The sequence below is a fragment of the Kogia breviceps genome, chromosome 20, assembly GCF_026419965.1.
Source record: "Kogia breviceps isolate mKogBre1 chromosome 20, mKogBre1 haplotype 1, whole genome shotgun sequence".
Lineage (NCBI taxonomy): Eukaryota > Metazoa > Chordata > Mammalia > Artiodactyla > Physeteridae > Kogia > Kogia breviceps.
Window position 1 is genome coordinate 8,766,576 of NC_081329.1, and position 18,834 is coordinate 8,785,409.

The window sequence follows — 18,834 nt, forward strand, 5'->3', positions numbered from 1 at the left end:
GTTCTCAGCAATGAAAATAGGTAACACTTTATCTGTCTTGAATATCAGCTCCAAAAATAAGCCAAGATCACTCCCAGGCCATTGAATATCAGTTCTGTGGGCAAAAGAACCACCCACATACAGGTATTACGTAACACAAACGTGGAAAATACGTATTTGGGAATAAGTGAACAATATCTTTTTATCACATTGTAAACATATTTTGCCCTAGCAGTGAGATTATGCCTGTGTACGATACTCATCCCTAGAGCATGGTCATGTACTAGCACTCAGCTACATTCTGTTCCACTGATACAGACTATTTTTTTTCTTTTTTCTTATTAAACATAATATGTTTTTGCAGAAGTTTTATAAGCTACAGTTAAGAAGAAAGAGGAAAAAAACACTGTCACCTTTTTACCTGAAGGCAACTACTATTAGCATAAACATGCATAAGTAAGCTTCATAATTATTTTATGTATATATAATCTATTTTTAAAATATTTTTAAATGATAGCACCCTGAATGATTATTTCGTAAATTACACTTTTTACTTACTGGTACACGATGAGTAGCTTTTGTGTTATTATGTATTTTTTACTAATTAAGTTTTATACCTGCACAGTCTTTCTCTGTTTGGATCAGTATTGACCAATACTGATTACACTAATCCCTCCTCAATGTACGGTTAGGTGTTTCAGCCTTTTCCCTTTCACGAAAATTACTGACATGAACACTTGTTGCAAAACACATCCATGATTATTTATGAATGACATATTTCTACAAACTTAGGTATTTCTAGAGTTTTCAAAACTTTTTCAGAAAGGTTGCACCAATTTACGTCACCGTCAGCATGATTGTTTATTTTCCCCGACTCAGAAAAGACACTTTATATGATATTTCTTAATCTTATAATATGGGCAGGAAGTGAAGATTCCTTGGAGTTTTAATTGGCATTTTATATTAAAAATGAGGGTGACCTGTTTTTAATTTCGTATTCTTATTGACCACTTGAATTTGCTCTTTCCTGTTGACTGGCTAATTTCTTTTTTCCGTTTTATTCTTAGTGTATTTTTTCCTCCTATTTGCTGTTCTTTCCCATTCTCTCCCTTTTATAAAATCTCTTAACCACTCACCTGTTTATATGTTACTCATATTCTCACCAGCTTGTCATTTGCTGCTAATCTGCCCTGTGATTTGCTGCTAATCTGCCCTGTGATTTGCTTGGCTGCCTCACTTCTTTCACTTCACAAAGGACTCCAGCGATGGAGGCACCTCCTTCTGGAGCTGAGTCTTAAAAGACCGATTCTCTGGACCAGAAGACACTCAGTACTTTCTGATTCTGAGTAAAGTGTCCCTTGAACATCTCCACAGTTTCAGTTTCCTCATATAGCCCACAATACCTTTTGTCTAAGTTCAAATTCTACAGAGCTCTGCAAAGCAAAAATGCATTCCAAGTTTGCAAAAACTTATTTGGTGGCACCATCCTGCCCTGATCTACAGAGTAGCTATTTTGTGGCTATTTATAGCACTTAATGAGTGAACATTGATGTGTTCTGGTGTGGAAATAGTAATGTGTCTCGTTAAACAGTACCGCTGCAAACCTTAGTGGATGGACATGCTACCGTGTATGTCAGTAGGGTCCACCCTAAGCGTTTCGAATAAGGAACTGTGGCTTGATATGAGTTTGTGGATTTTGTCTCTATGTCCATTCCCTCTGGAGAATTTCTAGAGTGTCTGAATGGCATTTTGTACTAAATGTAATCCTATCCAAAACATTTTGCAAGCTGATGAAAACCCGATGAAGCTAAAATGAAGAATTCCCCACCAAAGAGAGAACAAACCCAGCAGGACGGTCCTCCTTAATTCCACTCTAAGCCTTTAATAACCTCATTTGAAAATGCCACCTGGGACCAGTATGAATAAGACAGGATCTGCCCTTTGTTTCTTTTCAATTAATATTTGAGTCTCATCCCTGAACTCTTCCTGCTGGTGGTACCCCTGTACCCGGCGCCCCGAATCTGTCATGTTTCTTCTTTTAAAACCTGAGCGGAGTAGCATAACCTGAGGCCCGCAGGTCCCTCTTTCCCCAGCTCAGCGCCACCTCTGCAGCTTGTTCAGGCTTCTCGTACTCCAGCTGTCAGCAGCTACTCGGTTCGGGGGAGGCCACGTCCTGTGAGAGCCACTTAGCCCATTGTCTCCACGTAGTTTATGAAAATAAAGCTGCATACTATGGAAAATGTGGTTTTAATCATTTTGAAGAAAGGTATATCATATTGCTCTTGAGAGTGTATCTGTAAGAATTTATTATAAATATTTCCTGTGATATTACTCAGAGTTTGCCTTAGATGAGACGGAAGTTATAACAAAGAGTCTTGGGATTTGTTATATTTTTTCTTACGGAAAGTTAAGTTTTCAAGAATGTTAAGGGAGTATTTAAAGACACATCCATATCAGAAAATTATTAAGTGTGTAATCTTCATCTTATTTTCAAAAAAGTCCTTGTGTATGTGTGTGGAAGATATCAGCAATTAGCATATTTCCTTCTCTACTTTTTTTTCCCCTGAATATATATATGATCAATGAAGTGAAATAAGTTATACAGTTTAGAGGGAACAGTATAATTTAATCAGGGTGATTTTTTTAAGAACAACTTGGAGACAATTCACAATATTTGATATGAAGAACCTTAAACCTAGCATATTAATGTGAATTTTGCATTGTTTTAGTACCTTCCACAGCGTGGAAGCTTTAACAGAAACGTTATCTACTAGATAAAGCAGTCCTAAACATTTTCACGTTCAAGAATGAAGACTGTCTTGCCTGTTAAAAACAATAAACTACATAATCGTTGCCTTAACTAATACAAATGTAAACACGTGTAATTAAAAATGAATGACTGCAGAAACAAACTAAATTTATTACTATCATCTGAAGTGCTTCTTCCTGATAGTAACCTTCTAAACAGTGCGATGAAATCCTATTTGTACGGGTTCACGTTCCTGCTCAGCCTCCTCTTGGTCATCTATCCCCAGATTTCACAGCAACTTTCCCTGTGCGTTTCGTTATTTTGAAATGTGGGGAAGATATCCGAGCCCTGCGTATAGCAGAGGACTGTGACAAATATACGAAATAACACGTATTCATTTATTCAACAGATATTTCCTGCATACTAATTATGATCAAAAACTGTGCTAGGCTTAGAGTTACAAGAGTAAACAGAAGATGGATGATCATTACGCCACTGGAAGCAAACTTTTTAGAATAAGTAAGCAATGACTTTGTAAGCCATAAGCAATGACCAAAGAATTGACACAACCATAAAATGATATTCATGGGAATTTTTTTTTCCTGTGCAGGTTTGTTTGCATATATTTATAGTGTGGAGGATTCAGGTAATCTGTTCAGTTTAACTGGGTAAAGTTTAAAATTATAGGAAGTAAATTTCATTTGTCACCATTGAAAATCCTCCTTAAAAATGGAGTGGCATATTATATAAAATTTGGTAACAATCACGTAAAAACATGTACAGACCTTCTGGGTCTTAAAATTTCCTCTGGGTAGTTGTTTAATAACCCAGTACGCAGTGTCTTCGATGAACCCTGTACTGTCTCCTTTCACACTGACCAATACCCTTCTCTCCCCTGAACCTTCCTCTCCTGTGACAGCGGCATGTGGTGGGAATCTGACCGGCCCGGCCGGCGTCATCCTGTCCCCCAACTACCCGCAGCCCTATCCTCCCGGGAAAGAGTGTGACTGGAGAATAAAGGTGAACCCAGACTTCGTCATTGCCTTGATATTCAAAAGGTACCATCTCTTGTGGAATACCTCCTTTAAGTAGGACTTACTTATTTTTCTTTTTTACATCTTTACTGGAGTATAATTACTTTACAATGGTGTGTTAGTTTCTGCTTTATAACAAAGTGAATCCATTATACATATACATATGTCCCCATATGTCTTCCCTCTTGTGTCTCCCTCCCTCCCACCCTCCCTACCCCACCCCTCTAGGTGGTCACAAAGCACCAAGCTGATCTCCCGGTGCTATGCGGCTGCTTCCCACTAGCTAACTATTTTACATTGGATAGTGTATATATGTCCGTGCCACTCTCTCACTTTGTCCCAGCTTACGCTTCCCCCTCCCCGTATTGTCAGGTCCATTGTCTAGTAGGTCTGTGTCTTTATTCCCCTCTTGCCCCTAGGTTCTTCATGACCATTTGTTTTTTTGTTTTTTTTTAAAGATTCCATATATATGTGTTAACATACGGTATTTTTTTTTCTCTTTCTGACTTACTTCACTCTATATGACAGACTCTAGCTCCATCCACCTCACTACAAATAACTCAATTTCGTTTCTTTTTATGGCTGAGTAATATTTCATTGTATATATGTGCCACATCTTCTTTATCCATTCATCTGTTGATGGATGCTTAGGTTGCTTCCATGTCCTGCCTATTGTAAATAGAGCTGCAATGAATATTTTGGTACATGACTCTTTGAATTATGATTTTCTCAGGGTATATGCCCAGTAGTGGGATTGCTGGGTCATATGGTAGTTCTATTTTTAATTTTTTTAAGGAACCTTCATACTGTTCTCCACAGTGGCTGTATCCATTTACATTCCCACCAACAGTGCAAGAGGGTTCCCTTTTCTCCACACCCTCTCCAGCGTTTATGGTTTGTAGATTTTTAGAATGATGGCCATTCTGACCAGTGTGAGATGATATTTCATTGTAGTTTCAATTTGCATTTCTCTAATGATTAATGATGTTGAGTGTTCTTTCATCTGTTTGTTGGCAATCTGTATATCTTCTTTGGAGAGATGTCTATTTAGGTCTTCTGCCCATTTTTGGATTGGGTTGTTTGTTTCTTTGATATTGAGCTGCATGAGCTACTTGTAAATTTTGGAGATTAATCCTTTGTCCGTTGCTTCATTTGCAAATATTTTCTCCCATTCTGAGGGTTGTCTTTTCGTCATATGTTTTGCTTTGCTGTGCAAAAGCTTTTAAGTTTCATTAGGACCCATTTGCTTATTTTTGTTTTTATTTCCATTTCTCTAGGAGGTGGGTCAAAAGGATCTTGCTGTGATGTATGTCATAGAGTGTTCTGCCTATGTTTTCCTCTAAGAGTTTTATAGTGTCTGGCCTTACATTTAAGTCTTTAATCCATTTTGAGTTTATTTTTGTGTATGGTATTAGGGAATGTTCTAATTTCATTCTTTTACACGTAGCTGTCCAGTTTTCCCAGCATCACTTATTGAAGAGGCTGTCTTTTCTCCACTGTATATTCTTGCCTCCTTTATCAAAGATAAGGTGACCATATGTGTGTGGGTTTGTCTCTGGGCTTTCTATCCTGTTCCATTGATCTTTATTTCTGTTTTTTTGCCAGTACCATACTGTCTGGATTACTGTAGCTTTGTAGTATAGTCTGAAGTCAGGGAGCCTGATTCCTCCAGCTCCGTTGTTCTTTCTCAAGATTGCTTTGGCTATTCGGGGTCTTTTGTGTTGCCATACAGATTGTGAAGTTTCTTGTTCTAGTTCTGTGAAAAATACCAGTGGTACTTTGATAGGGATTACATTGAATCTGTAGTTTGCTTTGGGTAGTGTAATCATTTTCACAATGTTGATTCTTCCAATCCAAGGACATGGTATATCTCTCCATCTATTTGTATCATCTTTAATTTCTTTCATCAGTGTCTTATAATTTTCTGCATACAGGTCTTTTGTCTCCTTAGCTAGGTTTATTCTGAGATATTTTATTCTTTTTGTTGCAATGGTAAATGGGAGTGTTTTCTTAATTTCACTTTCATATTTTTCATCATTAGTGTATAAGAATGCAAGAGATTTCTGTGCTTTAATTTTGTATCCTGCTACTTTACCAAATTCATTGATTAGCTCTAGTAGTTTTCTGGTGGCATCTTTAGGATTCTCTATATATAGTATCATGTCATCTGCAAACAGTGACAGCTTTACTTCTTCTTTTCCGATTTGGATTCCTTTTATTTCTTTTTTTTCTCTGATTGCTGTGGCTAAAACTTCCAAAACTATGTTAAATAATAGTGGTGAGAGTGGGCAGCCTTGTCTTGTTCCTGATCTTTGTGGAAATGGTTTCAGTTTTTCACCATTGAGGATGATGTTGACTGTGGATTTGTCATATATGGCCTTTACTATGTTGAGGTAAGTTCCCTCTATGCCTACTTTTTGGAGGGTTTTTATCATAAATCGGTGTTGAATTTTGTCAAAAGCTTTCTCTGCATCTGTTGAGATGATCATATGGTTTTTCTCCTTCAGTGTGTTAATATGGTTTAATCACATTGATTGATTTGCATATATTGAAGAATCCTTGCATTCCTGGGATAAACCCCACTTGATCATGGTGTATGATCCTTTTAATTTGCTGTTGGATTCTGTTTGCTAGTATTTTGTTGAGGATTTTTGCATCTATGTTTATCAGTGATATTGGCCTGTTGTTTTCTTTCTTTGTGACATCTTTGTCTGGTTTTGGTATCAGGGTGATGGTGGCCTCGTAGAATGAGGAAGAGTTTGAGAAGGATAGGTGTTAGCTCTTCTCTAACTGTTTGATAGAGTTTGCCTGTGAAGCTCCTCTGGACTTATTTATTTATTTATTTTTGGCTGCGTTGGGTCTGTTGCTGCATGTGGGCTTTCTCTAGTTGTGGTGAGCGGTGGCTACTCTTCGTTGCGGTGCGTGGGCGTCTCATTGTGGTGGCTTCTCTTGTTGCAGAGCACGGGCTCTAGGCACGTGGGCTCAGTAGTTGTGGCTCATGGGCTCTAGGTGCATGGGCTCAGTAGTTGTGGTGCACGAGCTTAGTTGTTCCATGACATGTGGGATCTTCCCGGACCAGGGCTCGAACCTGTGTCCCCTGCACTGGCAGGCAGATTCTTTACCACTGCACCACCAGGGAAGTCCCTAATAAGACTGTAAATGTCATACCTAAAGATTACTTCATTTATCCCTTCAGGGGTCTTCAGTTTTAATCTAGCAAAGCCTGAGGTCTTGTGTCTAACAGGTACTACATCAGGCTGCATGACAAAAATGGAAATAGATTATTTTGCTTTTCAGCTTTCTACTTACATTAGGATACACATGATGTGGCAAGAATTGCTTTTAAACACTATCTTGCACACAGTGTGTTCCACCTGAGAGGGCTTAATTTACAGAATTTTCAAAGAAAAGAGATAATAAAATGATATAGATATACTTAGTATAATTTCTCATTGATGTCTAATATTTCTCTTAATGCGTGAGCTCTAATTCATTTCCATAGTACATCCTGTCTGACATTCCCAAAGGTAGTATTGTTATTATCATTAAGATAGTCAAGACTTGGTAGAACTCTGAAAACAAAAGTTCCCCAAATTTCATTACTGTAAAGTCTGATTTAATAAACATTAGTTCTTTAAAAAAAAATGCTAACTTCTTTCTGCTACACTAAATGGTAATAGTTCAAATCATAATATAATATGATTATATTATAAATATAAATTCCATAGAACTCTCACATTATAAATATATGGTATAAATAATTGAATTTTTCAAAATCCCATGATCTTTTCCAAATTCACATTTTGATTTTTGAACTAAATGAAGTGGTATTTTAAAAGAGAAGTGGTTCTATGTACTGTCCTATTGGTCTCTGAGCTCCCCAAGGCAAAGTGGTCTGATTAGATTTATTTATCTGTCAATTGAACAAGTTTCTTTTCTTGAGGTGTTTGCATCAATATTTCAGGCCTCGTTTTGCTTATCTTCCTTCACTTTCTCCTCCTGATGAGATACGAGTCAGTATAATTTTAAACCTCTGTGATTCTGAATTTTAAGTAGTTTAATAAGCCATCATTTCCTGAATTTACTCAAGCTGCTATAAATTTACCAAATGTTGAATACCTTATATGCCACTCAGCTATTATACAAAAGCTGTGAACATTTGCTGGTTATATTTTTGAATATCTTTATGGGTTTTGTTAATGCTAGATTCTAGTAGCACCTTCCTTAAAACCAGGAGACACCTCTGCTACCAGATTAAAAGTAAATTAACAATTAAAAGCCTTTTAGAGAACACAGAGCCTTTTCATAGGAGTTTCCTACCTTCCCTTGGGTCACGGTGACTCATTATCAAGGTTCCCAAAGTGCAATTCATAATAATATATAATATATAAGGCAGTTTTACACAGGAAGTTTTCTCACTTAATTTTGTGCACTTCCCTGGAAAAAGGTTGACCTAGAACATCTTCAAGTTTTCTTCCAACTCTAAGAGTTTGGAATCATTAGCTGACCAGTGTCACAGAAAATCGCATAACCTGTGACATGTTCTAAGCAATGGACAGCTTGTGTGTGCTCAGGCGGGAGTTTTCCTGGGACCTCAGCTCCTAGATCTACTTAGTAGAAAGAAGGAGGAAGCCAGAAGTACCAGACGGGAGCAAGGATGCTCAAGGACCCAGTCAAATAAGCTGGTGTTGATACAGGCCACCCAGGATGCACTGTTGAAAGAGTGTGACTGCAGTCAGGTGTGGAGAGGGGAGGGGGGCCCGGCATTATTAACAAGGAAGGCAGAGAATGACATGACCTGGAGCACATACGGGCTTCAAGGCTCACCCTGGTACTCGGGGGGTCTTCGGGGAGGAGTGTTTTATCACAGGCTTCTATAGACTGTGGGGCTGATGTGACTCACACACTGGAACTCAAATTAAATTTGGTTTAAAAGCATGGCCAGACTTTGGCCTATTATTGGCGCTTATCGATCTCTGCATCTGGTATAGGTAGAAATAAGACAGGATTTAACCAAAGGAACTGTCATTCATTGTAAATATCACTTCAGACTTCTATGTGTGTGTGACGGCACATCCAAAAGGAGAGGGTAGTTAGAATATGTTTGTTTTTGCGTGATCGTGCTTCCATGTTCAAAAATAATCTATCGTAATAATTAATTATGCCAATGATCAGGGGTACAGCATGACCAGAGTCTAATAACATCCTTGCAAACTATTCCAAATAAAATTGTTATTCCAACCAAATTCTGTTTGGTTGATGCGGTTCCTCTTGGCCTCTTTACTCACTCTTTAGTCACTCCAGTCTTTTACTTTTTCTTCATTTCCAGCTTCAGGGAACTTGTCAGATAAACAGACTCTGATACGTCTGACAAATTCCTGGAATAAATGTGTTCAGGACCCCACACGAGAGCGAGGGCACCTTGGCAGGAAATGGGACGGCACGATGCAGGTCCAGATGTCATACTAACGTCGGGCCCTTGGTGGTCCCCCGTGCTACCTCCTTCCGAATGCAGTGGGCAGCTTCTGGAAAGACCTTGGGTTCACGTTTTATCCCTTGAATAGCCAGATAAACTAAAGCCACTTAAACAACAGCACATGTTCGGGATTAAAAAACCTCCTGACTCTCTCCATCCCTGGATACAAATATGCTGTCAAGGGACAGGAAAGAGAGTGGAAGCCCCATGGATCGGTCCACGGTGAAGACCCCAAAGGCCCTGATTTAGACATGAAGGGACAGAGGAGGGCAAGTCAGAATGGATTACGTCAATACCTCTGTCTAGTGTGTTTGTTTATTCTGGTCCCACTGAGATCTTGGACATGTAAGCGAAGTTCAGTCTGTCACTTGAGAGGAGGTGTATGTTTAAAGTTCCCAGACTGTCATCACCCTTCTCGTCATAAGTGGCAGAGACACTTAAAGCTGCATGCCCCTTGAGAGCTTTGGGCTTTAATTGTTCGACTTTGGAAATTATTACGGTAATTTACATAAGGAGAGACAGAGACAGAGAGGGAAATAGAGAGAGTGGGAAAGAGCGGGAGGGAGAGGGGAAGAGAAAATTGGAATATCCAATCAAGGTGAAATGATGTGAAACAGTTGACTTCCATACTTTGTAACATTGTAGGGACTGCTATTATTGGCCAAATTATCTAAGCAAATAGAGGCAATTACAGTTTTAAAAGTAAAATCAAACAAAAATATCTTTTAACTTTAAGAATTGTCAGTAACATCAAGGATATATGTTATTAAAACTAAAAATATTCACATAAAAATCAAATACCAGTGAGAATGCATCCCTTCTGAACCCTGTTCTTTCAAACTGCATTTCATTAGAAATATCATGGTTATAGGGAAGAGATACTATATCTGTGTGATAAGGATTCATTTTCTTTCAGATTATCTTCAAAATCATATTGTATTGAAGATGTTGGTGATTGTATAAAATACTAATAGTATTTGTTTAATTGTTATTTATTGCCATTTTGATTATTATATTTAACTTTTGGATTGTCCTAATTTTTAAAAATTATTTTACAAAGGCAAATAAAATCACTGTGTGCTCTCAGAGACTTTATAGTCTGGAAGATAAGAGACACATATATTAGGTGCATAATCTAATTAATATTCTTTCCTTTTAGTTTCAACATGGAGCCCAGCTATGATTTCCTACATATCTATGAAGGAGAGGATTCCAACAGCCCTCTCATTGGAAGTTTCCAGGGCTCTCAAGCCCCAGAAAGAATTGAGAGTAGTGGAAATAGTCTCTTTCTGGCATTTCGAAGTGATGCTTCTGTGGGCTTGTCGGGGTTCGCCATTGAATTTAAAGGTACCGTGACCAGTTTAACTTGTGAGGAAAGTAATTTGTATCGAGATTGCTTTAATCATAAGCATTTATTTATAAAGTCTTGCCTATCTGTTTAATGCATAAAATTCTGACATCTCTCTCAATCGTCTGGGGAACAGGGTCGATCTCGCCAGTGGAGAAGAAATTTCCAACGCGCATTTCTACCTTAGCTGAAAGAAAAGAAAATAGGGGAGGGAGATTTCTTTTTCCAAATTCATAGCCATTTAAAGATAAATTATGATTTGTGCAATAAATAATTTGAGTATTTAAGAATTATTTTAATATGTGTTTTACTATCTTAATTTGTTTCTTCAGGATGACTCAATTTAAGTGCATAAATAGCTTAGTTTGGTTTTTGTTTCTTGGGTTTTATTTTTTGTTTTTTGGGGGTTTTTTGGCTTGCAGGATCTTAGTTCCCCAACCAAGGAATGAATCCGAGCCCTCAACAGTGAAAGCATGGAGTCCTAACCACTGGACTGCCAAGGAATTCCCGATAAATAGCTTATTTTTATCTCAATATTTTTCAAGATGTAAAATATCGATTGCCATTTCCCTGTCCTGCCCATGCGTGGTGGTTGGTTTGATGGGGGGCAAGCACTGATCCTGGTCAGAGCTTTCTTCGTGGGTCACCTCATGAGTGACTCCCACTTCTTTGGGGTCCACCACCCCCGTCGCTAGCATCCAGAGAAGACAGACAGACAGACTCACAAAGATCACCCCAGCCTAAGCGTTTTGCTGTTGGGTTCATGAAAATCAATATACATTTTTTTCAAATCTGTTTCTCAAGTGAACAAGGAAAACACAGGGTATATTACAAAGAATCAGAGAAAAGGATTTATCAAAATATTAATTGACAGTAGTGAGTACTTTATAAAAAAAATAATGAAAATATATACATTTACTTAAACTTTTGAGTTAGTTATTAGTTACTAGAATTATAAAATAAAATATAAGGTGTGTTTCATCTATGTTAACCCTTTAATGGACTTGTATGTCTTGATATGGTTTTTAAGTAGGAAGTTAATCTACTTCCTCAAAAATACCGAAATCTACAAATTTACTGATCTTTAGTACAATATACAATTTTTAAAAATTTAAACAATTCAGCAATTGAAGGAGTTGCTGTGCTTTTTGGATGGGATCCATTAATGTTCACAAATAATTAACAGCAGTACTTTTAAGTATTTGCCATATCAGTAGACAGTTTCTGTATTAATAAGAACTCATTGAAGTGCATGTCACCATGACAACGCCCATTCTATAATGAGTAAAAAATCATACATTTCATCTAAATATAAGACTGTAAGGAATGGGAGAGAATATTTGCAAATGATGAGACCAACATGGGGTTAATATCTAAAATATATAAACAGCTCATACAACTCAATACCAAGAAAGCAAACAACGCAATAAAAAATGGACAGAAGACCTAAAGAGACATTTTTCCAAAAAGAAAGACATACAGATGTCTAACAGGCACATGAGAAGATTTTCAGCATTGTTAATTGTTAGAGAAATGCAGATCAAAACAACAATGAGGTATAACATCACTCTGGTCAGAATGGCCATCATGAAAAAGTCTACAAATAACAAATGTTGGCGAGGGTGTAGAGAAAAGGGAACCCTCCTACACTGTTGGTGGGAATGTAAATTGGTGCAGCCACTATGGAGAACAGCATGGAGGGTCCTCAAAAAGCTAAAACTAGAGTTGCCATATGAGCCAGCAATGGACTACTACTCAACCATAAAAAAGAATTAAATTCTGCCATTTGCAGAAACATGAGCGGACCTAGAAAAATTATGCTTAGTGAAATCAGTCAGACAGTGAAAGACAGATATTGTATAATATCACTTGTATGTGGAATCTAAAAATAATGCAAATGAATGTATATGCAAAACAAAAACAGACTCACAGACAAACTTATAGAAAACAAACTTATAGTTACCAAAGGGGAGAAGGAAGGGGGGAGGGACAAATTAGGGGCATGGGATAACAGATACAAACTACTACGTAAAAACTAGATAACAACAAGGATATTTTCCATGGCACAGGGAATTACAGCCATTATCTTGTAATAACTTACAATGGAGTATAATCTTCAAAAATACTGAATCACTGTGCTGTACAACTGAGACTATATAATATTGTAAATCAATTATACTTCAATGGAAAAAATAAGACTGTACATCAGTCATCACCTCGTATTCCCCAGGGCATCCAAGGGTAAGAGAATCTGCATATGAGTAGGTAAATGCAGTAGAACTGTGTCCCTCGTGATAGGGGGACAGGGCTGCCTGTTTGGTCTGGTTCTTTGGGGACCAGCAGAGCCTTCTAAATGGGCGCTAGAGCTCTCATGCTTTAAAAGTTCTTCAGTGGAGCCTGTGGAAAAAAAAATCATCAGAAAAAAGGAAGGACACAGCAATGATTCAGCATCCAGCAAGTACAAGGCCCCATGTGGTGAGGGAAGCAGGGGGCGGACCCGGCTCTTGGGCTTGACCGGAAGGAGCCATGGGGCAGTCCTGCCGAGTGACCCCAGGGGCCCGGCGGCTTCGGCACAGGCGTCCTGGGAGGCGTCCGTGAGCGGAACCGGCAGGAGCCAGGGCAGAGCACACCACGTAATGAAGTCATCTCATTAGGAAATGTGACAACTTGTAAGCAAAAAGCGTGCCATGAGTTATCACCAAACATCCTGAACTGACCGCTGAGTAAATGCAAGTAAAAGCTTCGATGCGGTGCATTTGGAGAAATGAAGAAAAACTGGCCATCAGAGGTCTCAATTTGCAACACAGCAGAAAATCGTGGGAGTGGTATTTAACCAAACAGTACACTAAACCAACAGACACTTATAACAAAAAGTGATCAAAAAGGCCAATCAGGCAACAGGCATGTATTTTTTTCTCCATCATTTTTTAAAATATAATTTTAGTTATTTTATTTTTTATCTTTGGCTGAGTTGGGTCTTTACTGCTGTGCGTGGGCTTTCTCTAGTTGTGGCGAGCGGGGGCTACTCTTCGTTGCGGTGTGCGGGCTTCTCACTGTGGTGGCTTCTCGTTGCAGATCATGGGCTCTAGGCGTGCGGGCTTCAGTAGTTGTGGCTCGTGGGCTCAGTAGTTGTGGCTCGCAGTCTCTAGAGCGCAGGCTCAGTAGTTGTGGCACACGGGCTTCAGTAGTTGTGGTTCGTGGGCTCTAGAGCACAGGCTCAGTAGTTGTAGCCCATGGGCTTCAGTAGTTGTGGTTCATGGGCTCTAGAGCGCAGGCTCAGTAGTTGTGGCACGGGCTTAGTTGCTCCGCGGTATGTGGGATCTTCCCGGACCAGGGCTCGAACCCGTGTCCCCTGCATTGGCAGGTGGATTCTTAACCTCTGTGCCACCAGGGAAGCCCGTTCTCCATCATTCTATAGGATAAAAATATATGCCCTAGACCAGTACTTGTATTTATTAGACAGTACATTCTGTTGGATGACAGAGTAAACGACATCCGATGGAAGGGCTGTTCTCATGCCCAGTTTTATTTATTTGTCCCTTATTTGCTTAAAATAAACAATCTGTGTTGTTCTCTATGGGATCTAAGGCAGCGTTAAAGAATTATCAGAATATCCCCTACTCCTTGAAATATCCAAACTGGTTTTCAATAAAGTGATTAGAGAGTGTTGGTCCCAACACAGTACACAACTATTGCTGTGAGTCTCTAACCAGAGCAAAAATAGAGGACCTGGAGGGGTTTCCACAGTTTATATATATGATATAATAAATTCATGATATATATGATAATTAATATATTATACATGACATATGATACATATGATGTATGATAATATATAATACATATGATATATTACAGATAGTGTATGATACATATGATAATATATATATGATAATATAGCATGTCTGATACACGTGATAGTATAATGTTTATATATTTATATTGCACTTTAACCAAAGTATGTAAATAAAATATTCTAATAGCTGGTTATAATAATTAGGCCAACAGTTGCCAAAGAGATCTCTGTTTGGCTGATGTTGACACATAGGTCATTAAAAATATAATGAGAGATATTGAATAAATACAGTTAAACTGGCCTCTTCTCCGTTGTAGGACGTCACAAAGTTTGTGCTTTTCCCTCTTCCACTGTTTGTTATCCCTTCCTAAGAGGATGTAGGATGTAGTTTTCAGAGCTCATTGCATCTTTGCTCTTTACCGGCTCACCTTCCACAATCTCCCGGGAGCGTCTTCTTCCTAACACTACTGTGTGGATTTACTCATTGGCCACAGGTAGACACTCAGGAAGGGAAAATGCTTAAAAAGGAACATAATCCACATTGATCACAACCCCCTAAAAAGTAAAATGAAGGCTTCCATTTATATTTTCCAGAGATTTTTTATGTGTTTGCTTAACCCTGGGGCAAAGATTGTCAAGCCAAATAGAACTGAAACATATTTATTTTATCCATTCAAGTTATCCTTGAGCCTATGTTGATATTAATAACCCCATTCATGAATAACACATTCATGACAAATAGCATTTTCTTAACTTCAGGCCAAAAACATGAAGAAAAACATTTCAGTATAACATCCTATATTGATCCCTTGAAGATCTGTAAAATTCAATTCAGAGCCTTCTGGCGTTGCAAGGGGCTCTGCTGATGGAGAGAAGGACGTTGACAAGCACAAACAGAAAGCAGTTCAGGTGATGGAATTGCACACAACAGAAGGAGATCTAGGTACACGACTTAGAGACATTCGGAAGGTCTGCTGAAATATGCCATTTACAATGTTCATGCTACCAGGGCATGAGTGGCTCTACCCACACAGCTGCAGGACTGTGAGAAAGAAAGAAGAGAGCTTTGCATTTGTATCTGGGAAAAAAGAGGCTTTTAGCAAATGCCTCCTGTAGTGGCCCCCACAGCTGGACAGATCTCTGCAGTGCGTTTTTGTGAAAGTTATTTAGCCGCTCTTGAGCTTCAGATTCTCAAGATGTAGAATATGGGGCCACAGGTCTTCCTCATGCTGCAGGGATGGGGTGAAGATTTGAGTGAAAAACATGCAGTAGACCCAGCTCAGCGCCGGACACATAGCATGCCCTCAATTCCTTTGGGCAGTTCTTAGAATTAGAGTAGAACTGTGTTGAGCAATTATTACATCCCAGACACAGGGCTTGACCCGTATGGATTAGGAAATGTGCTTTCCAGCTAAGTGTGGCTTCATTGACTTAGTGAGAGTGGTGAAAGATCAGAACTTCTTTCCATGCTTATCTCACCAGCATGAGAAATCACTCTTAATTTACATGAATTAAATCAATTTCCTCTTGAGAAGCCGAATTCTGCCATCTCTTCCTAAAATGTGCTGTGATTTCATGGATTAAGTACAAAAGTCAGGAAATCAACCTCAACAGCAATTCTGTAGTGAATTGTCATTTGAAAAATAAGAAATAATTTTATTGCAAGGAGCTTTTTCTATTTTTCTATGATAATTATTAACTTGAACATTAATTGACAACTCGGTCAATTAGTCAATCAATTTTTTGAGCATATTTTATATGCTGGACACTGTTCTAGGTACTAAAACTATAAACAACAGACAACAAAAAAATAAAATTCCTGCCCTCATGGAGTTTACGTTCATGTCTTCCGCAGAGAAGCCACGGGAAGCCTGTTTTGACCCTGGGAACATAATGAATGGGACAAGGATTGGGACAGACTTCAAACTTGGCTCAAGCGTCACGTACCAGTGTGACTCTGGCTACAAGATCGCTGACCCGTCCTCCATCACGTGTGTGATCGGAGCGGACGGAAAACCCACCTGGAACCGGGTCTTGCCCTCCTGCAATGGTATGTACGGAACCGGCGTTTCCTTCAGTGATAGCTTCCCTCTGGAATTTGGACTCTCATTTTGGAGACAGTTTGCACTTCAGTCCTGTATCCCCTCATCACTGGTGGGGAAACCCCGCAGAGCAACGTGGGACAAGAACTTGACCTTCCTTGGTCGTTTAATTTACCCAGTGGATTAGCCATTCTCACAGCTTTCTGGAAGGGGAGACATTTTTCTCTCACTTAGATCATTTGGCATTTCTAACTGCTGTTTTTGTGTATGAGAGATGGGAATTACCAGTCTCTAGGTGGCCTCTGTCTCTCTGCTTCTGTCTCTGTCTGTCTCCCTCATGCTCTCTTTCTCTCTCTCTGCCTTTCTCTTTGCGTGTGTGTGTGTGTGTGTGTGTGTGTGTGTGTATCTCCCTCTGTCTCTGCCTCTCTCTCTCTCTACATATATACGCATACATATACATATATTACATATATAAGGATGTGTCATTTCCCCCCAAATACCAACAGTTTGTAATTCCTCACGTACGTTAAATTAATAAAAGCACCTATTAGAGGGTAAGGTCAACCTTCAAGAACAGGCAGCGCCATCCTACAGTGACAGAAGTCAGGTTGCAGTTGCCCTTGGTGGGGGTGTATGCTGAGAGGAGGGGTCTGAACACAGACTTCTGGGCCGTCTTCCAGGTTCTGTGTCTCGTGGGTAGCTTCGTGGGACCCTCCACAGACAAAACTCCAGACTGTGTGATACACCTTAAAAAGGAGACAGTAACATCCTGTGGTTTGTGACAGAAAAATTGATTCCAAGGTTACTTTAGGATGAACTCAAGGACTGGTTTAGTTAGATACACGCAACTGATGAAATAAACGTCTTTTCCTTAGGATGGCTCTGATGCTTCTTGTAACTTCCGACCAAAGTGGTGCTTCAGAAAATTAGTACGTGAAAAATCCGAGCAAACAGCACAGGCGAACAGACCTGACGCCCTGGGTTGCTCTGGCATGTCTGTGTTTCTGGGTTTGTCTTGTGACCCTGAGAGCTTTTCCGTTCAGGAACCCAGTCCTCCAGCCCTGCAGTACTCAAGGTTGGCGCAGACAGGGAACTTCACACACATTTGCAGAGGAAATGAATAAATCAGGGAAGAGCCAAAACAATTTCCAGTGAAAATTGAAGTCTTCCTAGTCTTCCATATTTTATCCTCTAGCAATAAACGCAGGGAAATAATTATCGCTGCTTCTCGGATTCCAGGAGGTCTGTGCGAGGGGAGAGCGGTGAAGGGCCCACGTGGCTGTTCAGGGCGTCCGGATGATGGCTTTATGTCTGTGTAAACGTTACAGGAAGCTTTGAGTCAGCGGGTTCACAGGGCTCCTCCCTGGGGCTTAGAAGAGCGTCCTCGCACGTTCACTAGAGTCACCTCAAAATGGCATCCTGAAAAGTGCGCCCTGTATTAAGTTCAAACGTGCTTTGAACTTATGGGGGATGATGGTAAATTCTTTAGCTATAGGCTAAACGAGAAAAATGAGGTCACGTTTAGGCAATAGATAAATAATCTAATTTTAAATTAGAGATTCTTTTTCTGTATCTGAAGACCCGTGAACTCAAGCATAGTTTCTGTTAACCAGTCATCACATTCATGTGCATAAAACATACCACACTGATTTTTCCCTAAGTTATTTATTTCAATTTAAATAAAACTAAAAATTCCAAATCATTAACCAGAAATGTCTTCTCCCATAGTTTATTTTGGCTACCTCAAGGAGAGCAGGACATTTGTGCTGAATTAATGCCTGTGGATCACGCAGATCAGCAGTTAGACTAAGCGGGTGTTGCTCTATTTCAAACATTTTGATAGTTCATATATTAAGGGATGTATTTTGGGCTAGTTTGTTTTAAATTCATGATATAATTTTTCTTTCTATTGCCTACATTTTTTTGTTCATTGAGGTTTCCTATTGAATTAGAACAGAAATGGAAACAGCCTGGAGTCTCTTTCATGGGTCAGAATGGCTTTTATTTGCTTATGTTGTTTTTGGTTTACATTCAAATTTGATTGTATTTTGTTGCCTTTATATATGAGACATATACTCCAATTAACCAAATGGTTGAGTCAGTTTCTTGTTACCGTCTGCAATGAATACTGTTGCAAATCTTTTTTCATTTAGGAAATGATCTGTTTAATACATTAATTACCAAAGAGTAACATCATATTTATTTTCCTTCTCTGATCACATTAATATAAAAGAATTTCTAACATGAGAAAGACCCTGCCTGTTTCTCAGTTTAACACAGTAACATGGACAGAGTAATTGTTAAGAATTAAATGAAAATTCTCTACATATTTTTCTCAATTTCACAAATGTTTGGTTGTGTTTGAAGTATGTTATGCAGCTTGCGCACTTATCTTTAAATCTGGGGAAAA

General features: G+C 39.0%; 1 protein-coding gene across 4 annotated transcripts in view; it reads left to right on the plus strand.

The window, feature by feature from the left end:
• CSMD1 (CUB and Sushi multiple domains 1) overlaps positions 1–18,834 on the plus strand; it is a 1,661,506-nt gene that overhangs the window by 1,458,836 nt on the left and 183,836 nt on the right. For all 4 annotated transcript variants that reach the window (XM_067022449.1, XM_067022447.1, XM_067022448.1 and 1 more), the window contains exons 28-30: positions 3,648–3,786; positions 10,398–10,585; positions 16,238–16,432. In XM_067022449.1, coding sequence (XP_066878550.1) covers positions 3,648–3,786; positions 10,398–10,585; positions 16,238–16,432 — 522 coding nt within the window. The remainder of the gene's footprint in view (positions 1–3,647; positions 3,787–10,397; positions 10,586–16,237; positions 16,433–18,834) is intronic.